The sequence below is a fragment of the Alosa alosa genome, chromosome 14 (genome assembly GCF_017589495.1).
Source record: "Alosa alosa isolate M-15738 ecotype Scorff River chromosome 14, AALO_Geno_1.1, whole genome shotgun sequence".
Classification (NCBI taxonomy): Eukaryota; Metazoa; Chordata; class Actinopteri; order Clupeiformes; family Clupeidae; genus Alosa; species Alosa alosa.
In genome coordinates this window covers 25,790,263-25,809,516 of record NC_063202.1, presented here as the reverse complement: position 1 = coordinate 25,809,516, position 19,254 = coordinate 25,790,263, and the positions used below count along the sequence as shown (strand labels likewise).

General features: G+C 40.0%; 3 protein-coding genes across 7 annotated transcripts in view; 1 reads left to right on the top strand and 2 right to left on the bottom strand.

Annotated features, from left to right (window-relative positions):
* Nucleotides 1-450: 450 nt before the first annotated feature.
* Nucleotides 451-4,845, bottom strand: LOC125306907 (CD59 molecule (CD59 blood group)). The gene is made up of 4 exons (XM_048262522.1): nt 4,407-4,845; nt 3,969-4,078; nt 3,307-3,408; nt 451-3,053 (listed from the first exon to the last, which is right to left on the bottom strand). The coding sequence occupies exons 2-4, from the start codon at nt 4,021-4,023 to the stop codon at nt 2,854-2,856; spliced, it is 357 nt and encodes a 118-aa protein (XP_048118479.1). The 5' UTR covers nt 4,024-4,078; nt 4,407-4,845; the 3' UTR covers nt 451-2,853.
* A 458-nt stretch (nt 4,846-5,303) lies between these two features.
* fbxo3 (F-box protein 3) lies at nt 5,304-17,729 on the bottom strand. 2 transcript variants are annotated; one of them, XM_048262520.1, is made up of 11 exons: nt 17,563-17,729; nt 14,891-14,980; nt 13,418-13,581; nt 12,504-12,618; nt 11,006-11,210; nt 10,594-10,639; nt 10,344-10,428; nt 9,683-9,805; nt 9,151-9,266; nt 8,086-8,276; nt 5,304-6,777 (listed from the first exon to the last, which is right to left on the bottom strand). In XM_048262520.1, the coding sequence occupies exons 1-11, from the start codon at nt 17,652-17,654 to the stop codon at nt 6,643-6,645; spliced, it is 1,362 nt and encodes a 453-aa protein (XP_048118477.1). In that variant the 5' UTR covers nt 17,655-17,729; the 3' UTR covers nt 5,304-6,642. The 2 variants fall into 2 exon arrangements, with proteins under 2 accessions (XP_048118477.1, XP_048118478.1); XM_048262521.1 differs by having other exon boundaries at nt 5,304-6,774; nt 17,563-17,727.
* syt13 (synaptotagmin XIII) overlaps nt 17,684-19,254 on the top strand; it is a 19,217-nt gene continuing 17,646 nt past the window's right edge. For 2 of the 4 annotated variants that reach the window (XM_048262519.1, XM_048262516.1), the window contains exons 1-2: nt 17,684-17,774; nt 19,085-19,148. The gene's annotated coding sequence lies outside the window, so the exon portion shown is untranslated. Of the gene's footprint in view, nt 17,775-18,827; nt 18,987-19,084; nt 19,149-19,254 lie in introns of those variants that run through there. The other 2 variants (XM_048262517.1, XM_048262515.1) reach the window with 1 other exon arrangement.

Genomic DNA, 19,254 nt, shown 5'->3' with positions numbered 1-19,254 from the left:
GGCAGACAAATGCTAACTTGTGATGTCCCTGTAATCAATCTGGCTGCCATCTTGGATTTTGTCGGAAACACAAAAATATTTTCACAGGTCACATATTTTATCCGATCTTTACCAAAATTGGCACAGACCACCTTCAGACCATGCCTTATCAGTGCATTACTTTCTGGAGCCATTGACAAAATCGTTTGCCCATCATAGGCAATCAAAGTCGGTGGCCAAGCTGCAGGAAGTGACCTTATATCTCAGCCAATCTTGGGTTGTTTGACATGAAACTTGCTGTGACTGTTTATGTCTGATGTAACAACATTGAGTTGCTATGGCAACTCAAGCTTACTGCTTGGACCCCTCATTGCTGCTTGCAGCTATATTTTATTTTACTTTTGGACAGAAATGAACATTTCCCCTCAGTTGTTGCATCAATATACATAAGAACAACATTATAGAAAATGGTTTAATTGTCAAGGTTTTCGTTTATTATTTGTCCATCAGAAACTGCATATGCCTGTGTGGTGTACATACAATACATACACTAAAAAACACTAGTTTTAGGGGTATTGCTCAAGGATGTAGAGAAGCACACATAAAATCATTGAATCAACATGTAGCAATCCCAGTGGTGACCAGCTTTGGGTGTGTAACATTTTTGCTATTAGGCTACTCCTTTAAAAAGTCATGAATACTTGTATTACTTTTTTGGTGGTGTGATATGGTTAATATAATGTTACATTACTCATTATATTACTATTTATCCTTCTCTGTCCTTCTCTCATTTTTATCAGACTGTATAAAGAAGGTTTTTATATAGTCTGTGATATAATTCAAGGCTTCTCATTCCATGGTCCTGGACCTGTTGAACAAAATGTAGCTACTTGCTCTAGCAGAAAACACATTTTTGTAAATGTGAAGGTATGGGCAATGCAAACTGAGAGTTTTGTGACACTTTTCCCTCAGACCTATTAATAGGCTGATATTTTAATTTATACTATTTACTTAATCTTCCCTAGTAACTGTAATATTATCACTGTTTTAGAATCTGTGAAAAACTGGGGTTACTGGGGAAAGTAATAATAAAACATTAAATGTAATGTGGTATTGCTCAATACGTGGGGACAAAACCCACCTTTCATATTTACCTTCAGTAACATACTGCCAAAATGCAGTCTAAAGTTTTTTCCTACTATTTTCAATGAACTTACCAACTACCTGACTACTTTGGTATTATTACTAACACTATTCTTCATCTCATCTAAAACCTTTGGAGAATGAGAGACAGACCTCTCTGCAACCTCCATGGCTTTACACCCCATAACTTCTAACATTCATATGCTTGGCGTTATGGATGTAGGCGTACTATCATGCTGTACATTATTTTCTGCTCTCCAAACACTGTCATCGGCTATTTCATATACATAACCAACTCCCAACTGCTTGCTGATGATTTCTCTACCACCCTTGTCTCCACTTAGTATTTCCAGGTTCCGACATATTGTGGCAGCCCCTAGTCTCAGCATCTTTCCCAGACTGAAGTCCAACAAGCAACCAGCATATATTCACCACAAGCCAGAGCTATTACAATACACAGGGAAACCCATAGGACAGCCCACAAGATTAGTTTGTTTACTCCAGTTTAAATTTTGACATCAATCCAATCCATTGTCAAAGCAGTTCAAAGAAGCAGTTCTGCTGAGATCAGAGAACAGGTTTAAAGGCGCTTCATTGTGGCTGGATGGGTGGAGTTTAGAAGGAGAGTTGGCCGTGTTTTCCAGTGGCCTCTGGAGCACTCTCCAGCCAGCCTCCCACATGTGACCTCACATCAAAGTCACATCTGGCTCCACATGGCAAGGCAGTGGCAGGTAGCCACTGGTGCAAACTGAGCACATAGCACATAGTCTGAACAAATTTCCATGGAATTTGGGTGTAAAGTATTAAACAGAAAATCACAACAATGAAAGCTTTTGCTGTGCCCCCATGTAAAACATATGTATATTTTACAACAAAATCACTGTTTTGTCTAACATGAAAACATTTTTCTTGGCACGTGATGTGACCAGTCTTTACTGTATCTCCATGAAAACTAAAAGCTGAATATGGATAAGCTGAATTTAGCTGAACATTGGATTAACTAAATGGTACAAAAACATTCATACAAGCCATTAACAGGTAAAATATGTCTGATACCCTGAGATGGATTCTTTCCTGTGTGGTTGTACCACTGGCCTATTAGTAAACATGTTGCAACTCCTGTGACCATCAGATGTAATCATGTGGACTATTAATCACTCTATCATCTAGACTATAAGGTACAGGAGAGCCAAGATAAATACTTTTTTGTCATTTTAATAGGGGAGAAAGGCAATATTTAGGAATTAAGGGTAGAGTCGAAGAATGAAAATGGTTTGGTAATGGCAGGTGATTCATAAAACACAAATGTCTTTACAAAATACAGCAAATAACACGCATGTGCAGATAAAAAGATTATTTTTTGGCATATGTGCAAGTTTATCCTGTCACTTCCTTAATAACTGCAGTAGTACATACACTATTTTCTGTGTGAGCTTTACTCATTTAGCTTAAATTTAAAGTGCCAAAGCACTCCCTTATCAAAGCTATCTTCAAAAAGCCACACATATTTACGCCTTGTGTTTTTTGAAGTATGCACACTTCATTTGCAGACAAAAATGACCATTTTAGACGTACAAAATTAATGCATATTCCCATTCACATATGAACAAAGCCTAACCATTTAGTGCACAAATCAGACAGGGAAGGCAGCAAGGATGTGATTAGTCATTCTCCGAATCGCTGCTCCGTTTGCCACATGGTCCAACTCTTTGGATGTTTGCCTGGGCTGGGTTAGAGGACACACCACCAGAAGACAGCCAGGGACGCAAGCAGGCCCAGCAGAGGCTTGCCGGCAGCAGTGAGAGGGGCTGCATTGCACAGGTCACTGCTGCAGCATCTGTATGTGAAGCTGGCCACTGAAGGGAACATCTGGGAGAGCCGGTTGTAATCACAGTCAGAGTACTTGATACACTGGCGGTAGATCAAGCCACCTATGTGTTGAGGGCAAAAGCGTTAGGATTTATCCTTATAATAGTCGAATACCCCATTACCCATTATCATCTATGCCAAGGTCATGGCTAATATTACTGAACAATATCTACCATGGTTAATAACATTCAACTAGGAATGGATATGTTTGCAAAGCGTGCAAATCACCACTCTAAAAGACTTCCAATAACAAGAGACAGTGTAGTTTACTGGATGTAAATGAATATAAGAGTGAGTTGTAGGGAAGAGAAGCACCTCTCTCCTTCAGAGTCAGGCAGGCATCCTCCCAGCCACAGCCTTTGACCTTGGCGCAGCTCCCAGTGTAATCTTTACATTTGTAGCATTGTAGTGCAGAGCCTGGACAAAAAGGTTTTTATTGAGTTAATATAGCACTACACCAACCATCTAGATAGTCAATTGATGAATCTCTCTCTCTCTAGCCAGGGCATATGTTGAAAGGGACTATTCTATCAGAATTAGCCTACCAGTATATCTGTACCAGTAGAGCTTTAAGATTCCATTTCATTGTATCCAGTGTAAACGTGTGCCCACAGCACTGTCCATGTCAAAATTGGAAGACGACTTGTACATTCACTTTAACAAATCTTTTTGTTATACAGTTTCCAAAATAGTCATAATCTTTGGATCTATGTACATTCAGAACAACAATATCAAACAGATACTGGTGGGCTGTTCATTAAATTCTAGAAGAAAATTAAGAAGACTGAAGTAGGAATACTGAAGTAAACATTAGGTGAGAAACTTCAGATGACATCAGTTTGTAGCATTTGAAGTCATTTAAAGATTAAAAATGAATAGTTAAACCATAGGTATTTCATGTGAATATAGTGTTTTGTTATGTTGTACTATGCTACAATTCATCAATGGAGAAAAATAATCAAAATCATTTCACATACCCAGTCCAAATATTGCAAGACAGAAAACAATGCAAATCCCAACAGATGTTTTCATCGTTGTGTGCAAATATCAAATCCCCTTTGGATACCAGAAATATCTCCCTTCCTTCCTGAAAAGACATGGAATAAATGAATACATATCACCCAATGATATGTTTATGTTAGTAAATATTTAAGTGTTGATCATGTCAAGTTGAAACATTGCCTGAAACAAACTCATTTTCCAATACTAACTCTAATGATGAGCACTTGGTCATGAGGCACATTAAACTGAACCTGCCCTGCAGTCACAGTAAACTCAAGACAAATAATATATATCATAGCTGTTAATTCCTTAAAACATTGCTTATTTATTGCTTATTGCTTAAACCGTATTTGCTTGACACATAAGCACCTGAAAACACATGCATGATTCATATAGCTTTGTATGCTTCTTACCTTCTTGGAGTACACTGAGACTGAGAAGCTTTGCACCCTCTTCTTTCTTCTGCCAATGAGTTTTGATCTTGTGAAGAATGCTATACTCACGACCCCACAGACTCTCTACGCCCCCAAGCCTGCTGGCTAGAATTGCAATTGGTCGTATGGGTGACCCTGCCAAATCTAAGGTCATTGTCACCGCTGGCTCAATTGTTCCCTCTCCTGATCAAGGGAAAAAAAGTGTGAATGTAATAAATGAGTATGGTGCCCTTACAACAAGACCCCTCTCTCTGGCTACAGACAACGCACACTTTACACCCCGACACACATTTGAACTCAAACATCTACAACTTTCCCTAAGATTTACCATCAATGAGCACAAGAAACATAAGGAGATATGTTCTGAGTGGTGGTGGGCAGTTCAGGTCCAGTGTGGAGACACAGGAGACAGGGATGAAGGCATAGCAGCTCCAGCTTGCCCTGGGCGGCTAAACAAAGGTCCCCTACCCACACCACAAAGGCCTCTTGAGGACACGCTGGCAGCATGAAGTAAAGAGAGCAAACAGCCCATAAAGGATTGTTGTAAGACTAGGCTTCTCCAAACAAAGGCCCGTGTGTCCTCCCAAACAGCCATTGGGATTAAAAAAAATCTCAAAATCAAAAGATGTCATTGTTGAAAGTGCTTTGAATTATTGTCATTCTTTGACCGATGTCATTGTTGAAGCCAGAGATGCAGTAGATCCCAAATGACAAGGGTGAATTCTAGATATTCCGTCTAAACTAAAAACAGGGTTTTTTTGTATTAGTCTGAATGTTTTTGACGCCAGATTGTGGTAATTCATCTATTTGGAGTTCACCATTCAAAGTTAATATGCAATGTCACACTGGGTAAAGATCAGTCATTCCACAGCCAAGTAAAGCATAGTGTTTATTTTACCTGAAACATAAAAAACATGACACACATTTATAAAGAAAAAATATAATTGATACACTTGCAAATAAGAGATTTTTCTTCAAACAAAAGTAGATAAATGAAAGCTCTATTGCACAGCTTATTTTCCAAAAAAGGAGAAACTAATTAAAATATTAATTAGCAATCACCCACAATAAAAACTGAAAATATAACAAAAGAAAAGAAACCTCATATCTCTCTCTCTATACATATATATACTGTACACCGAAAAAGGGTAGAACACTTACCCACTTGGCAAAACATGAAAAAAGAAATCTTTACCATGGTACTTATTCAAATACTTTTGTTCTGATTGAACCAGATAATTTAAAGTCCAGTTCTCTGTTTACACCCGAGATGATGGGCTGCTTCAAAAAGGTGAAAGCGGTGTATACATCTCTTGCACCTGACAGGCTTTTCCACATTCAGGTTCTATAGACCAGAGAACACTGGATGACAATAAAGCTAAAAGCTGAAACAATAAATCAGGGTCAAGCCAAGGAATCAGACCAAGCAAACAAAACCAACTGTCTCTATGGGAGGGTAAGTGACTTTGGAGTGGGAGAGAAATAATAAAGTATCTGTTACTCCGTAACTGTAAGATCTGACACTTGTGCTGTTTTACTTATCACTTCTCAGTTAATCACAAAATTCTAAAAAACTCTTTAAACTACATGGGATGTTGTTGTCTGTGGCAATATCATATTTTACAAAGAAGTTTCATCCACATCGATCCTACGCTGGTAAAGACATGAGCACCATCATTTATTTTCTTTTACATACCACATCAGATCTTTGTCTCATGTTGGAGTCAAACCACTGAAGTGGTAATATCTGACCTCTTTGACTGTGACATCACTGAATGGGAGTCCATTGGTTCATAGCATTAGTGGCAAAGCTGTGTTTTTCTGGGAAACAAACCAACTGCACTGATGCAGAGAAGCAGATTTGTAACAGCGGATTGGAGAAGTCAGACCACACCAATCAAGTCTCTGAGTCATGTGTCTGTCTGTATGTGCACAAATGTAATGTAATCAGGAGCACACTCATCTTGTGACGCATCCTATTTGCTCCAAACAAATAAGGAAAAGCAATGTGTCTGCATTTGATCATCACCAAAAGAATACCATAAGAAGACTGGCAGCTTGAACTCTCTGTGAAAGATTCCCGAGAGGGGCAAGAAGACCATCCTTTACTGCCGGCTGTGCTAAAAACTATTTTTTAAAAAGCTTAGGCATGAGTTGTAAAGGCCTGACAAACTGCCAACTCGCCCCTCTCATAGTGCGGTGCCACCGGGCAGTGTCAGACGTGGCGAGGGCAGCGTCCTGCTGGAGCGGCCAGGTTCATGCCACGGAGCTCCCCCTCATCATAGTCATCCGTGTCTGAAGAATTGTCGTCATGAAAGGGGGCAATGGAGACATCGCTTACTGAGTTCTGCTGGTGGGGGAGAGAGCAAGAGGGAGAGGGAGACACACACACATGAGGTGAGTGTACAAATGAGAGCTGTGGCCACAGTTTTCAGAAGTACATGTCCAACTCTCATTCTTTCATTGATTAAAATAACATCTTGTGGCTGTGCTGGTCATTCCCTGTAAATGTTCCAAGTATCCATGGGTTTAAGCAGGATTAATACAGTTCAGATTGTTTTGTGGTGAGGGGTGGGGTAGGGGAAGAATTTATTGGAGTATGTATATATATATATATATATATATATATATATATATATATCATATGTTCTACAACTATTTTAAACGTGGGCTTGATCAGCTCACTGTAAGACAAAAGGACATTAAATATAATTTAATCGTTTCAATTACTACCTTACAATATCTCAGGACAAGCCTGAACTCAACAGAAATCTAATTTTGCTGTTATCAAATCTGGGCAAATATAAATGGAACTCCTGAGTAATCCAGCAAGAGAAAACTCAAATCTTGAGAAAACTCAAAAAAGTGATTGCTTGACATGCTTGATTCTAAGGATTGGTGTAACCTGCGTTGTGTAGCCACAGTCCTGCACTGAACTAACCTGACCCTAGCCAGATGAATTTCGCTCCGCCTAGCTCCACTCATCCATCTGGAACCGATCCATTGAAGTGTTGCTTCAGAAGGCTGGGCCTAATCAAAAAATGCTTGCATATGATTGAATAAGCCACTTGTCCGTCATCTATTGACGTGCTACTTCAACCACTCACATCGAAGCCAACCCGTGACGCTAATAACAGTCTCACAGTCGCCACTACGCTATGTCACATCTATGAAACTCCCCGCCCTACGTTCTGATTGGCTGTACCATAAAATCGGTTGCAGAAATCACTCTCAATGGAAGAGGTCCCAGATGGATGTGAGTGAAGCTAGGCGGAGCTAAGCAGAACGAAATTCATCTGGCTAGGGTCAGGTTAGCACTGAACTGAACTGAACTGACACTTACAACCTCTGACCTGGGAAGTGGGCATCCTAGCATGGAGGCCAAAATCTCTGGGTAGTGGTCTGTCACTCACCCACTAAACCTCACACCCAACCCGGGTCAAAGCACCAATGTAACCTGCATTATAATCTTTGGAATTAGAATAGGATTTCTGGCAGCCAGTTCTGTTTTCCTTAAACCAGCACTATTCCCCTAAAATGCAGGCAGAAAACTCCAGCGGCTTTGGAAAATACACAAACTCAATCTATATCTACCACAAGTGATCAGGCCCACGGAATGTGGCTGTGGCAACAGAGGCGCAGGACGCGCAGCACTTACAGAGCGAACGACTGACTCGCGGAAGGTGGGGCAGACCATGTGGAAGCGAGGGATGCGAACGTCAAAGACCTCCTCCTTGTTTTTTAGCCGGTGGAAGGTGTAGTGTCCCTCCATGTACTCAGAAGTGGTGGAGAAGGTAGTACAGCTGGCGTACTCGTGCACTTTGCCAGGAGTCATCACAGGAAACTCCCCTGGACACAATATTAAAGTCACCAACTCAGAGGAGGAAACAATATTAGAGTAACTGTTAAAAGGCATTTCACCAGAAATCTTAATCTGTTTAGCTGCTACTAAGTAACAAACACATGCTAGTGTCATTCATAACTTGAAAGGGGATGAGACTAGGGGCCACATGTATCAAAGGTGCACACGCACAGACATCACTCAGAGCACGACCCACGGAACTGTATTCATGAAAAGATACTTGCCAAGAAAACCAGCATACTTCTGCAAATAGTTTGGAGGTGCCCTTCACATAATATTTGTAATTTGCAGATTGTTGACACCAAAAGCAACTAAAAGTGATGCAAGTAGGCTAAATGGCCTGTGTATCAATCACTGCAAGTAGACTAAATGGCCTGTGTATCAATCACTGCATTCTCGCACATGTACTGTATTGCCAGGCTCTTCCTGGAAGGCTCTTCAGCCTGCTCATACATTTTCGATGGAGTGTCACCTGTATTGTAGCCACTACTGTTTGGGTGTACCTGTGAACATGGACCATGCTGGGTGTTGCTCCAATGGAAATACATACAAATAAAGAGGCTTCCGTGGAATATAGTCCATTGTGTAGACCATAAAAGGATAATTGTGGGGGTGGACATTAAGCATGTTCATATGCACACGATTTGACCCACTTTCAGATTTATGAATTAGCTGCACGTTCCATTTGATAACAAGGACTAAAAACGTCCACACATAAATTGTGGGATTTCGCATACACATGGTTCTATGGCAAGCTGTACACAAACACTGATACACTTGGCCCCATGTGTCTTCAGAACAACTGGGCTGACTGCCACAGCTAATGCTTTAGGTCTGTCACCTGATTGACAGGTTTCTTACCGACCACACCCGGGCCTCGCACTTCCTCCACATTGCCATTGGCGTTCGTGATCTTCCAGTAGCGGCTGTCCAGCTGGCAGGCATTCTCAGGCAGGGCATTTCTGGCCATCTCAATTCTGATGCAGGGATGATACACCATAGCAGTGAGTTTAAACACACACACACACAATAGCAGTGAGTTTACACACACACACACACACACACACCATAGCAGTGAGTTTACACACACACACACACACACACCATAGCAGTGAGTTTACACACACACACACACACACACATACACACACACACAATAGCAGTGAGTTTACACACACACACACACACACACACACACACACACACACACACACACACACACCATAGCAGTGAGTTTACACACACACACACCATAGCAGTGAGTTTACACACTTACACACAATAGCAGTGAGTTTACACACTTACACACACACACACTTAGACACACACACAACGTAAGTTAATGTACACCCACAGAATGCCCCCCTTCATCAGTCTCATAAGGGAAAAGTACCTGATTCGATAGGTGAAGAAGAAGTGCGGGGGATGCACAGAGCTGAGCTCGGGCAGGAAGGAGGTAGAGACGGAGACAGTGATGTCACCTGTGGTGGCCACACATTGTTTGTCATGGACATACCTGAGACAAAACATTAGGAGAGGGACGATGAGCAGTGACCGAGGAAGGTGCTCTAAGCCAAGTCACAGCGGGCACGGCCGCTCCAGAACATCTGGGCTGCTCAGCATGTGATGCATTAATTAGTGCAGCCCTGCCCGTGTGTGTGTACTGATGCACACGGAGGGTGAAGAACTCTTTTAGTTCTGTTTCTGATGCATCTTTAACATGTTTGTTTGTTGGCTTATTTATTTCATTAATTTGTAAGAGACCCTGTACAATTTTAAACATAAATGCCATTTGACGCATTTTATTACATTATTGGCAAATTCTTACATTATTTGCTTTATTGAATTATAATTATTATGTTATTGGCCATTATTACATTATTGGCTGTTATTACGTTATTGGCTGCTACAGGCTCATTTACAGTCCCCTGGCATGTCACAGTTTGACAATCCCATCCAATATGTAGACATACAGTCACACCTTTGTAATTTGCATGGCAATCATAACCCAATATACAACTACACGTTCATGTGTAGTGGCTTGCGATGCATACCTGAAGATCTGGTCCCTGATGATTGGGTACTCCCCGGTCACCACATTATGGACATATGAGGTAAACCACTCTGTAAAGCTTGACCCTGTGATGAGTTACAGAGGCTCAGAAAAATACAAACCACTCAGTCACAGACATGATGAGAGTGGTGACTAAAGAAACTGTACAGCAATTGGTAATAATACCTGCACCTCACCTGCAATTGGTAATAATATATGTGCAGTATGAGAAAACAGAAACAGTTTTATACCTGTGATGAACATGTCAATGGCTGATGGATCTTGGGCCATTTGATCCTACAAAAGAATGGCAAGTTAGAACGGCTCAAGAGGTGAGTATAAATATTACAGGGGTCGAGACCTCCCCCTAGTGGTGTCAAGACAATTATGTAGGAGGACTGGTTGTACTAAATTGTGCTTAAATCTGGTTAGCATCATAACCACGCTGTGCTAATTTGTTAAAAACCGTTGTATTCAAGTTAATTCTGTAAACCAACCACCACAAATGGAATTAAATTCTGTGGGAAACACGGTCAACGTTAGTAATACCAGCATACCTGCTACTCTAGTTCTGAACATACTGCAGCTATTTAGGAGAAAGACTTGAAACATGTAGGGGGTTTGTGCTGTAACTCCGAGTGTGAAATGGCTGGAGGCTCCTACCGGACAGTGGTAGAAGATCTCACTGCGGACACGGCCTTCAGTGCCCTCCAGGGCCAAGTACTGGCTGAGTCCCGTGTGGAAGCAGAAGGTGAGAGGCAGGCACTGCCGCATGCCCTTCCGCTGCTGGAATCCCCCTGCTGCGGTCTCAATGTCCAGCAGGTCCTCAGAGCGATAGTGGTTGGACAATGCCATGCTGCCCATCAATCTGATAAATATCACACAAGTTTTACTTTAATTACTAGTTAAATAGGCCTTATATATTATCATGTAAGATGCACATTCAGATGCATATTCAGAACCACAATTAAATACAGTTGTATCAGAATGCCTGAGAAAGTACTTAAATATGATGCTGCATTATTTTAAATGAAAGACCTTCTATTTCAAGTTCAGACACACAATTTCCACCATTGGCCAAAGTGGCAATCATACATTTGGTCTTTCCACTCTGTCCTACACTCCAGCAAAACATGCTGTCAGTAGATGCTGCTGGTTGCCAGAAAATAAAATAAGACAAAAAATGTCAACGCAAAATACTTGTAATCTGAAAGCTGTGATTACAAAAGTCCATGGAAATAGAACACAACCACAGTTCAATACATGCTGATAGCTGACAGTGTTGTGCGTGAACGAGTTCAAAAGAACGCGTTCATTGAACACGCTCATTTTTCCGTGAACGTTGAACTGAACGCAACACATTTTTAAATAAAGAACTTGAACGTGAATTAGTTCACATTATGTGTCATGAATGGCAGACATCACTGTAAATGAACATTGGAATTTGTTAACTGAGTGACATCTGTTTTCTCTTTTGAAACGCAACGAGAGAAAGTTCCTCCCTCCTGTATTCTCGCTGGTGCCGCTTTTAAATCATGTATCACCAGACAGAAATGGTTTTGACATTGTGTGCGCAATGCATTTCGGCAACGTGGTGTCCGGGCTGAGAATAGTTGAATAGCATACTGGCTTCCGCTGCAACGTTACCGCGATGAATTGCAGCAGAGCGGGTAGGCATAGCAACGCCGCCAGCGTAGCGGCAGCAGGCAACGACGAGAGCCGAGGGCTGGATTTCATTGCACTAAGTATAGAACTGGTCTAGCTTGTCTGTACTGCTGCAAGTTTTATCACCTGGTAAGAAACCCACAATTGCAGTGTCATGAGCAAATGTCTAATGAGCAGCTTCAAAGAACGTATAGTGATTTCTAGCTCGTGGTGTGGAAAAAAGTATTTATTTAAATATCTCAATTAAAAAGTAAAATGAACTGAACTTTGAACTAGTTCAGAATTAAAATTGTGAACTTTGAACGTGAACTGTTCACTTTGAGCATGTATGAACTGAACTTGAACTAGTTCAGAAAAGCTGTGAACTGGCACAACACTGATAGCTGAGGCCCTTAATAACATGCCTTAATTAACAGTTGATTCACTACACAACCGCTTACGGTATCTGTCACACAACCCCTCTGAAAAATCAGCCTGTCAGAAAGTGTGCTCCTACCCAGGCACCACCAGCTTCTGCCCATTGTGTATTCGGTACGAACAACGGTAGTCACTGGGAAGCTTGCAGCCAATCTGGGCCTCAATGGCATCGAGTTCCTCCTCCTTAGCTCCCTCTATTCAAAACAAAAAACAACATCAAAGCAGAGAAGCAGCAGTATCCATGTAGTTGAACAGCAGTATCCATGAACAGTAGATTCCATGAAAATCAGCTCTGGAAAAAAAAAAAAAAGTCACGGCCATTATACTAACCATGGAAAGACTTAACCAAATAATATAGCTTGTAGAATTAGAATTGAATTTACAGTCTTTTTCAGTATTTTTATATTTTAAACAGTATTTTTCAAAACACAGCTAGGCTAAAATATCCCATTGGATGGATGGTCCTCTTCCCATTGGGCTAAAATATCCCATTGGATGGATATATGTAGCCTTGTAAATTAAGTGGCTAAGTAATAAGAACTAGGTATGGCGACTGAGAGCGGGAAACCAAACGTGTGTGTGGTGTGTGTGTGTGTGTTTGGGTGTGTGTGTGTGTGGGAATGAATGTGAAATATGGATGAGTGGGAATAAATGTTACATGTGAATGAGTGGAATATGGTATATGTGGGTGAGTGGTAGTATGGAGAGCAAAGTATGTGTATGTGAATGTATGAGTACTGTATGAGCATGCATGAGTGTGGGTTAAGATCCTGTGGAGTAAAGTAGTACTGTTACTAGTACGATTTGTATTTTGATGGTGATATGAAGTTACACAGTATATGCTGGTATATGTATTACTTCTTGATGAAAATAATAAAAAATAATTATAAAAAAAAAAAAAAAAAAAAAAAATATATATATATATATATATATATATATATCTTGTATAGGTCATGCATAGTTTACAAACTGCTGCTGATGTTTCCGCTCTACCTTTGAGGGATTCAATCATTCTCGGGCATCTCTGTGTCAGGTAAGCTTTCAGATCATCCCAGGCTTTCTTCAGGATGCTGTGGTGGTCTATATAACGACCCAGATCAGCATAGTACCATCGGAAAAGATCCTTCCAGGTTTGCCCCTTTTGTGTTTTTTCTGACCTGAACAGTTAAAACAATAAAGAGAAACTTAAAAATATGGATACATTTCATCCAGAAAAATCTATATCTACAGTATTCATAAGTTTACATACCCTGTACATACACATGCTAAAGTTGACTAAAAACCTAATGACTAAAAGCCTAATGTATATGGTCCCCTTGAATCTCTTTGTCAGTGTATTGACAAGATCAACAACTGGAAGTCTCAACATTTTCTTCAGTTGAACAAAGAAAAAGTAATTATATTTGGTAAAAAGGAGGAAAGACTTAAGATTGCCACTCTCCTTGATATTAAAGGGCTTAAAGCAAAAGATACTGTTAAAATTCTTGGTGTCATAATTGACAGTGATCTACATTTAAACAGCCACATGAAAGCAATAACTAAATCAGCTTTTTACCACCTCAAAAACATTGCCAAACTTAGAGGGCTAATGTCAAAACAAGATCTAGAAAAACTTATTCATGCATTCATCTCCAGTAGGGTTGACTACTGCAATGGGCTTTTCACCGGCCTTCCTAAAAAGACTATTAAACAGCTTCAGATGATATAAAATGCAGCAGCTAGGGTTCTCACGAAAACTAAAAGAATTGACCACATTACTCCAATATTTAAGTCCCTGCATTGGCTTCCAGTAAGTCACAGAATTGACTTTAAAGCAATTCTACTTGTTTATAAATCACTAAATGGAACAGGACCAAATTACCTAGCAGACATGCTTCAGTACACACCTTCCTGACTTCTCAGGTCTCAAGAGAAATACTTGTTAGTAATACCTACTGTTAGAACTAAACATGGTCATTACGAAAAGCATACATCTTCACAGATAAACTTTGTTTCTTGTGGTCATTAAGGTCATTCTTCTAAATACCTAATTTTTACATCCACTATCTACAAAAACTAGTTTATTGCACTATGTTGTCATGAAAGCACCAATGTATGGTTATGGTTATATGATTTAGCAGACGCTGTTGTCCAAAGCGACAAATAAAAACAATACAATAGTTAAAAAGAACAGTGAACAGTTTTCAAATGTTGGTAAGACTACATTAAGGAAAATAGCAGTAATAAACAATAATGACAATGCAATATCAATGATCAATAGCCTGATGAAAATAAACAAATACAATAATATACAAACCCATACCCGTATTGTACAAATACAATAATATACAAACTCATAAAAAAAAACCTTAATTAATTAAGTGTATGCTGAACCGATATGTTGCTTGAAAGCATTTCTGTATGAAAGCAAAGGCACAAGAATAATTTATAGAAATACCAAATATAGATAAAATATGGATAACTCACTCAGCTACAAGCCAGTGTTTGAAACAGAGTCTCCTCCATAGTGGATTGTGTCCGGACAGCTCATTGAGTCGACGACTCACAAAGCTGCAGCTATGGAAAACAATTGTAGCAAATTTTGAAGTCAACTGATAACCAGGTATTTTTTGTAAACTTATGTTTATGTTACTGGCCAAGATGTTTTAGTGCCTAGGCAGCGTGACAGGTCTTAGTGTCTGATGACATACCTGCTGATTCATTAGCTGAACATTAATGTAGGCCTAGCATTACTGTATATTTATATTGCTAGGTAGGGTTGGTGACATTCAGAAAGCATGAGTAAGCCAGAATGCCATCGACGCCTAGCAATTTTTAGACAAGGGATCAAAACCCTACCATTTGTTTCATTTTATCTGATGTTCAGTGTCTTTTTATAGGTGTGTATGAGCGGTGGATGTCGTGCTCACATGCCTCATAAGCAGACTGAATTTGATTGGTGGAACTGAATATGTCAGGAGTTGTAAGACCTCAACCGCCGCCAGTCCTCGTGGCCACTTGGGGTTGATTGAGATAGCCGACTGTAGCCAGTTGGGCCACAGCGGCCCCCGACCTGCTGAGCGTCTTTTTTTTTAATGATCAACTGGTTGATCATCATAACAAAAGTTATCGCTCGACTTTTTCGGACAAGCAATGACCATGTATGTGTAAAATGAAGTGTCTGTCCATTGTCTACAGGACAAAAGGAATAAGGCTAAACAAAATGATGTAGACAGGCTAACATTGTTTTTTTCAGGTAGGCTTGACAGGCTATAGGTCAGCAGAATGTATTTTAACTATGGCAAAGGCTGTTTTGAAGTAAGTGTTTTTAAAATGTACAGGTGATTATTATATCAGTTTAAATGAGCAAGCCCCACAAGTCCACTTTATATGACACATGACTCGCACAGTTCAATGGTAACTTGCTTTAATATTTCTGACATCTTTTTTGTATGCTATGGTCTCTCTAATGTAGGCTATGCTATGGTCTAATAAAACTTTTCCCATAAACCTGTTGTTGTTATTACTCAGATATAGTCCAGCCATTCAGAATTATGAACGCTGGGGGACAATTTTTTATTTTAAATTGGGCCCCTAACCCACAATCACTTTCCCACCATCAAATGCATGCCATTCTCCCTTGAACATCTCTGAGGGCAAGCTTGTTTGTGGCATAGAATAGATACTAGGTGAATATATATATATATATATATATATAGTATAGTATAGTATAGTATAAGTATAAGTAAAAGTATAAGTAAAAGTATATATACTCTTTTGATCCCGTGAGGGAAATTTGGTCTCTGCATTTATCCCAATCCGTGAAATAGTGAATTAGTGAAACACACACAGCACACAGTGAGGTGAAGCACACACTAATCCCGGCGCAGTGAGCTGCCTGCATCAATGGCGGCACTCGGGGAGCAGTGAGGGGTTAGGTGCCTTGCTCAAGGGCACTTCAGCCGTGCCTACTGGTCGGGGTTCGAACCGGCAACCCTCCGGTTACAGGTCCGAAGTGCTAACCAGTAGGCCCCGATTTATTCAGGAAGATCATTATTAAATTCCAGAGTAGCAGGATTACAACTGAATAGGTTAATTAAGTAGAAGCTTACAAGAACACAGCTCAATTAACATGCCTTCTCAAAGCTGAGAAGAATGTAAAAAGAGACCTGGTAAAAAAAAGTCCAAATTCTCTACCCATTTGGACAAACCAAATGTTTATGCGTATGGACAAAGACATGGCTGCTATACAGACGCACATTATTATCAACGTCTGTTTGCAAAGAAGTCCACCAAAATCTCAAATTACATGTTAACATGTTAATGTGAAAACATCAAATTACATTTCATTAACATGTCAATGTGAAAAAAAATATTGACTCATAAGTTGACGATAACCTGATGTTATCAAAACATCAGTTAATCATTTTGAAACAAAATGAGCAAACGTTTTAGCGTGACAGGAGTGAACATATTGTGGGACTTTGACAGACATAACAGACTAAACCTGGATGTTACCAAAGTGATACGGCACCACAAAACTGACCACAGATCATTAGCCTACGTTACAGCTGATGTAGATAATGGCTATTTCGCTAACGTTAGGCAACGCTCTACGCGTTTAGATAGGAAATTATGAAACCAACTTTGTAAGTTATCTAACATCACAATCCTCTTAACTACACACGTTATTAAAGATAGCAATTAAAGCATGTGATCATGTCTATGAACGTGGGGTGATAATAACAACTCGATTTAAAACAACCTAACACCAGATGTTGGTGGCCGCTCTCAAATTTACTGTCATGTCAAACTTTCACTACATTTCAGGGAACATAAAACTCAGCTCTAGTATAAAGGTTTGCTATAATAACTCGGGGAAATGGGAAATCTGATTACTACATTGTGTGATTCGAGGATTTGGATGAAGAGTGGCGACAGGAATAATACGAGCTAGTTCTAGCCAAACAACAATCGGAGATAACCCTAACGTTACATTACCTGAACAGCTAACTAGCTAGCTAGCTTTTAGCTAAGTAAGCCACAACAACACTGCAAAACTTTTAAATGTACTCTACGATATCGATAACTTTTCCTTGTGTATTTATACAAAATAACACGTGCCTTTCTTAATGTCAAATGCGATGACATGCACTCACCTGATCAAGTCTCTGAAATCAAGAAAAGATAAAATCAACAGTAAAGGATCCGAAGGCAAATTATCCAAGCTCAGTACCATGGACGCCGCCATCTTGGAACCTGATGCATTGATGGGCGGAACCAAGCTTTGTCAAGCTTGAAGTGTGCAGTCTGAAAAAAGAAAACTGAGGTTCTGGAGGAACGTGGGAAAGATGGGGGCCTTGGAGGGAGAGTAAGCTACATTTCATGTGTACATAGGGTTGCCACCTGTGTCTGACAAAAATCCTGGACATTTTGACCATCCAATCGACCTTTTTGTTTGTAAGCAACGGCGCCTTTCGCACATCTAACCCAAGATAAAAACCGTCATTCTAAGCGACAATTGTATAGCTAAAATTAGTAAGAATGACAATTTCTAGTTATTTGTTTAGTTAATTGCTTTATTTAATAGCAGACCTTTATTATTTTGTTATATTTTCAACAGTTTTTAGTTGTGGACACCTGGGGGCAGTATTGAGAAAAAAGGGGGAATACATAACAGGTTCTGCTTTTTTGCTTATGTGGAATAAACTTTCCTTTCTCTGTCTCTCCTTGTCCCACACACTCTCCATCTCCACCTTACAATTTCTAATGAACCTCCACGGTGCGTGCCCCCACCACCACCACCCATGTTATGCTACGTCATTTTTGTAGACCTAAGGCTGTGCATACGTTTATGGACGTAGGCACGCTTCAATTAAACTGAAATATACATTTTGCGCATCGTGTACAAAAATCCGGGACATTCAGTGTCCAGGATTTGTATTTTTATTTTCCTGGACAGACCATGAAAATCCTGGACAATCAGGAAAATCCTGGACAGGTGGCAACCCTATGTGTATACTTCACAGGAGAAAAACTCGATGTTTGTTGGGAGTGGAGATTTTGGTGTAGGCCTAGGCCTGAGATTGAACTTGACTGAACTTTCTAAAATTAGGCTACTTGACACCTTAGAGATGGTAAAGTGGTTAAAGGAATTTACCATGCCAGGCTACGTAGGTACCCTACGTATTTGCTATCTGTGCCTAGCCTAACTTGAAACTTTTTGGATCAGTTGTTTTGATTTTATCATTCCAAGCAGAAGGTAGGCCATCATGTAACTAATGTGCAGGCCATTGAGGTCAAGCTTTCGATGCGACCACGTGACATTTTATGACTCGACTCGTCCTGTCATCAGATAAGTGGATGTGGCAAGTTCCTGCGTTATCAAGTAGTTCACACATTGCAGGTGGTGAGAGGGATAGGCTAGGGCATGATAACATGCCTGAAAACATGTTATTCCAACCAACTTGAAATCATTCTCAATGTTGACGTTGGAGATAGCCTACAGAAACTTTTTGTAGCCTGTTTTGTAGCCTAACTGGAACATGTGACATGTACATGTAGGCTACGTGGTGTTTCAAAGGTGAAAGCCTAAGACCTTTCTTTTTTTGAAATCATAAGGCATAACATCTTATGGACTTTTCAATAGGTCTAATTTTCACAATTTCTTTTAACCACCAGGTGGCATACAAGACCCACAGACTTCTCTCAAGAGAACATCTTGGGTAAAAGAACATTGTAGCCTGTAAGTTAGGCCTTTTTTATTTTTAAAAGACATAATTCCTGATTTAATATGAATAGCCTAAACCAATTTCATGTTTCATGGCACTATGCATTTTTGATAGACACAG

Excerpts from the sequence above, each read along its gene's own strand:
- LOC125306907 (XM_048262522.1), bottom strand. The coding sequence starts at position 4,023 with ATGAAAACATCTGTTGGGATTTGCATTGTTTTCTGTCTTGCAATATTT. Across the intron at positions 3,409-3,968 it reads TCTTGCAATATTTGGACTGG|GCTCTGCACTACAATGCTAC; the intron begins GTATGTGAAATG and ends CTTTTTGTCCAG. Across the intron at positions 3,054-3,306 it reads CCTGACTCTGAAGGAGAGAG|GTGGCTTGATCTACCGCCAG; the intron begins GTGCTTCTCTTC and ends CTCAACACATAG.
- fbxo3 (XM_048262520.1), bottom strand. The coding sequence starts at position 17,654 with ATGGCGGCGTCCATGGTACTGAGCTTGGATAATTTGCCTTCGGATCCT. Across the intron at positions 13,582-14,890 it reads AAACACTGGCTTGTAGCTGA|GTCAGAAAAAACACAAAAGG; the intron begins GTGAGTTATCCA and ends TTAACTGTTCAG. Across the intron at positions 11,211-12,503 it reads CAGAAGCTGGTGGTGCCTGG|ATTGATGGGCAGCATGGCAT; the intron begins GTAGGAGCACAC and ends GATATTTATCAG.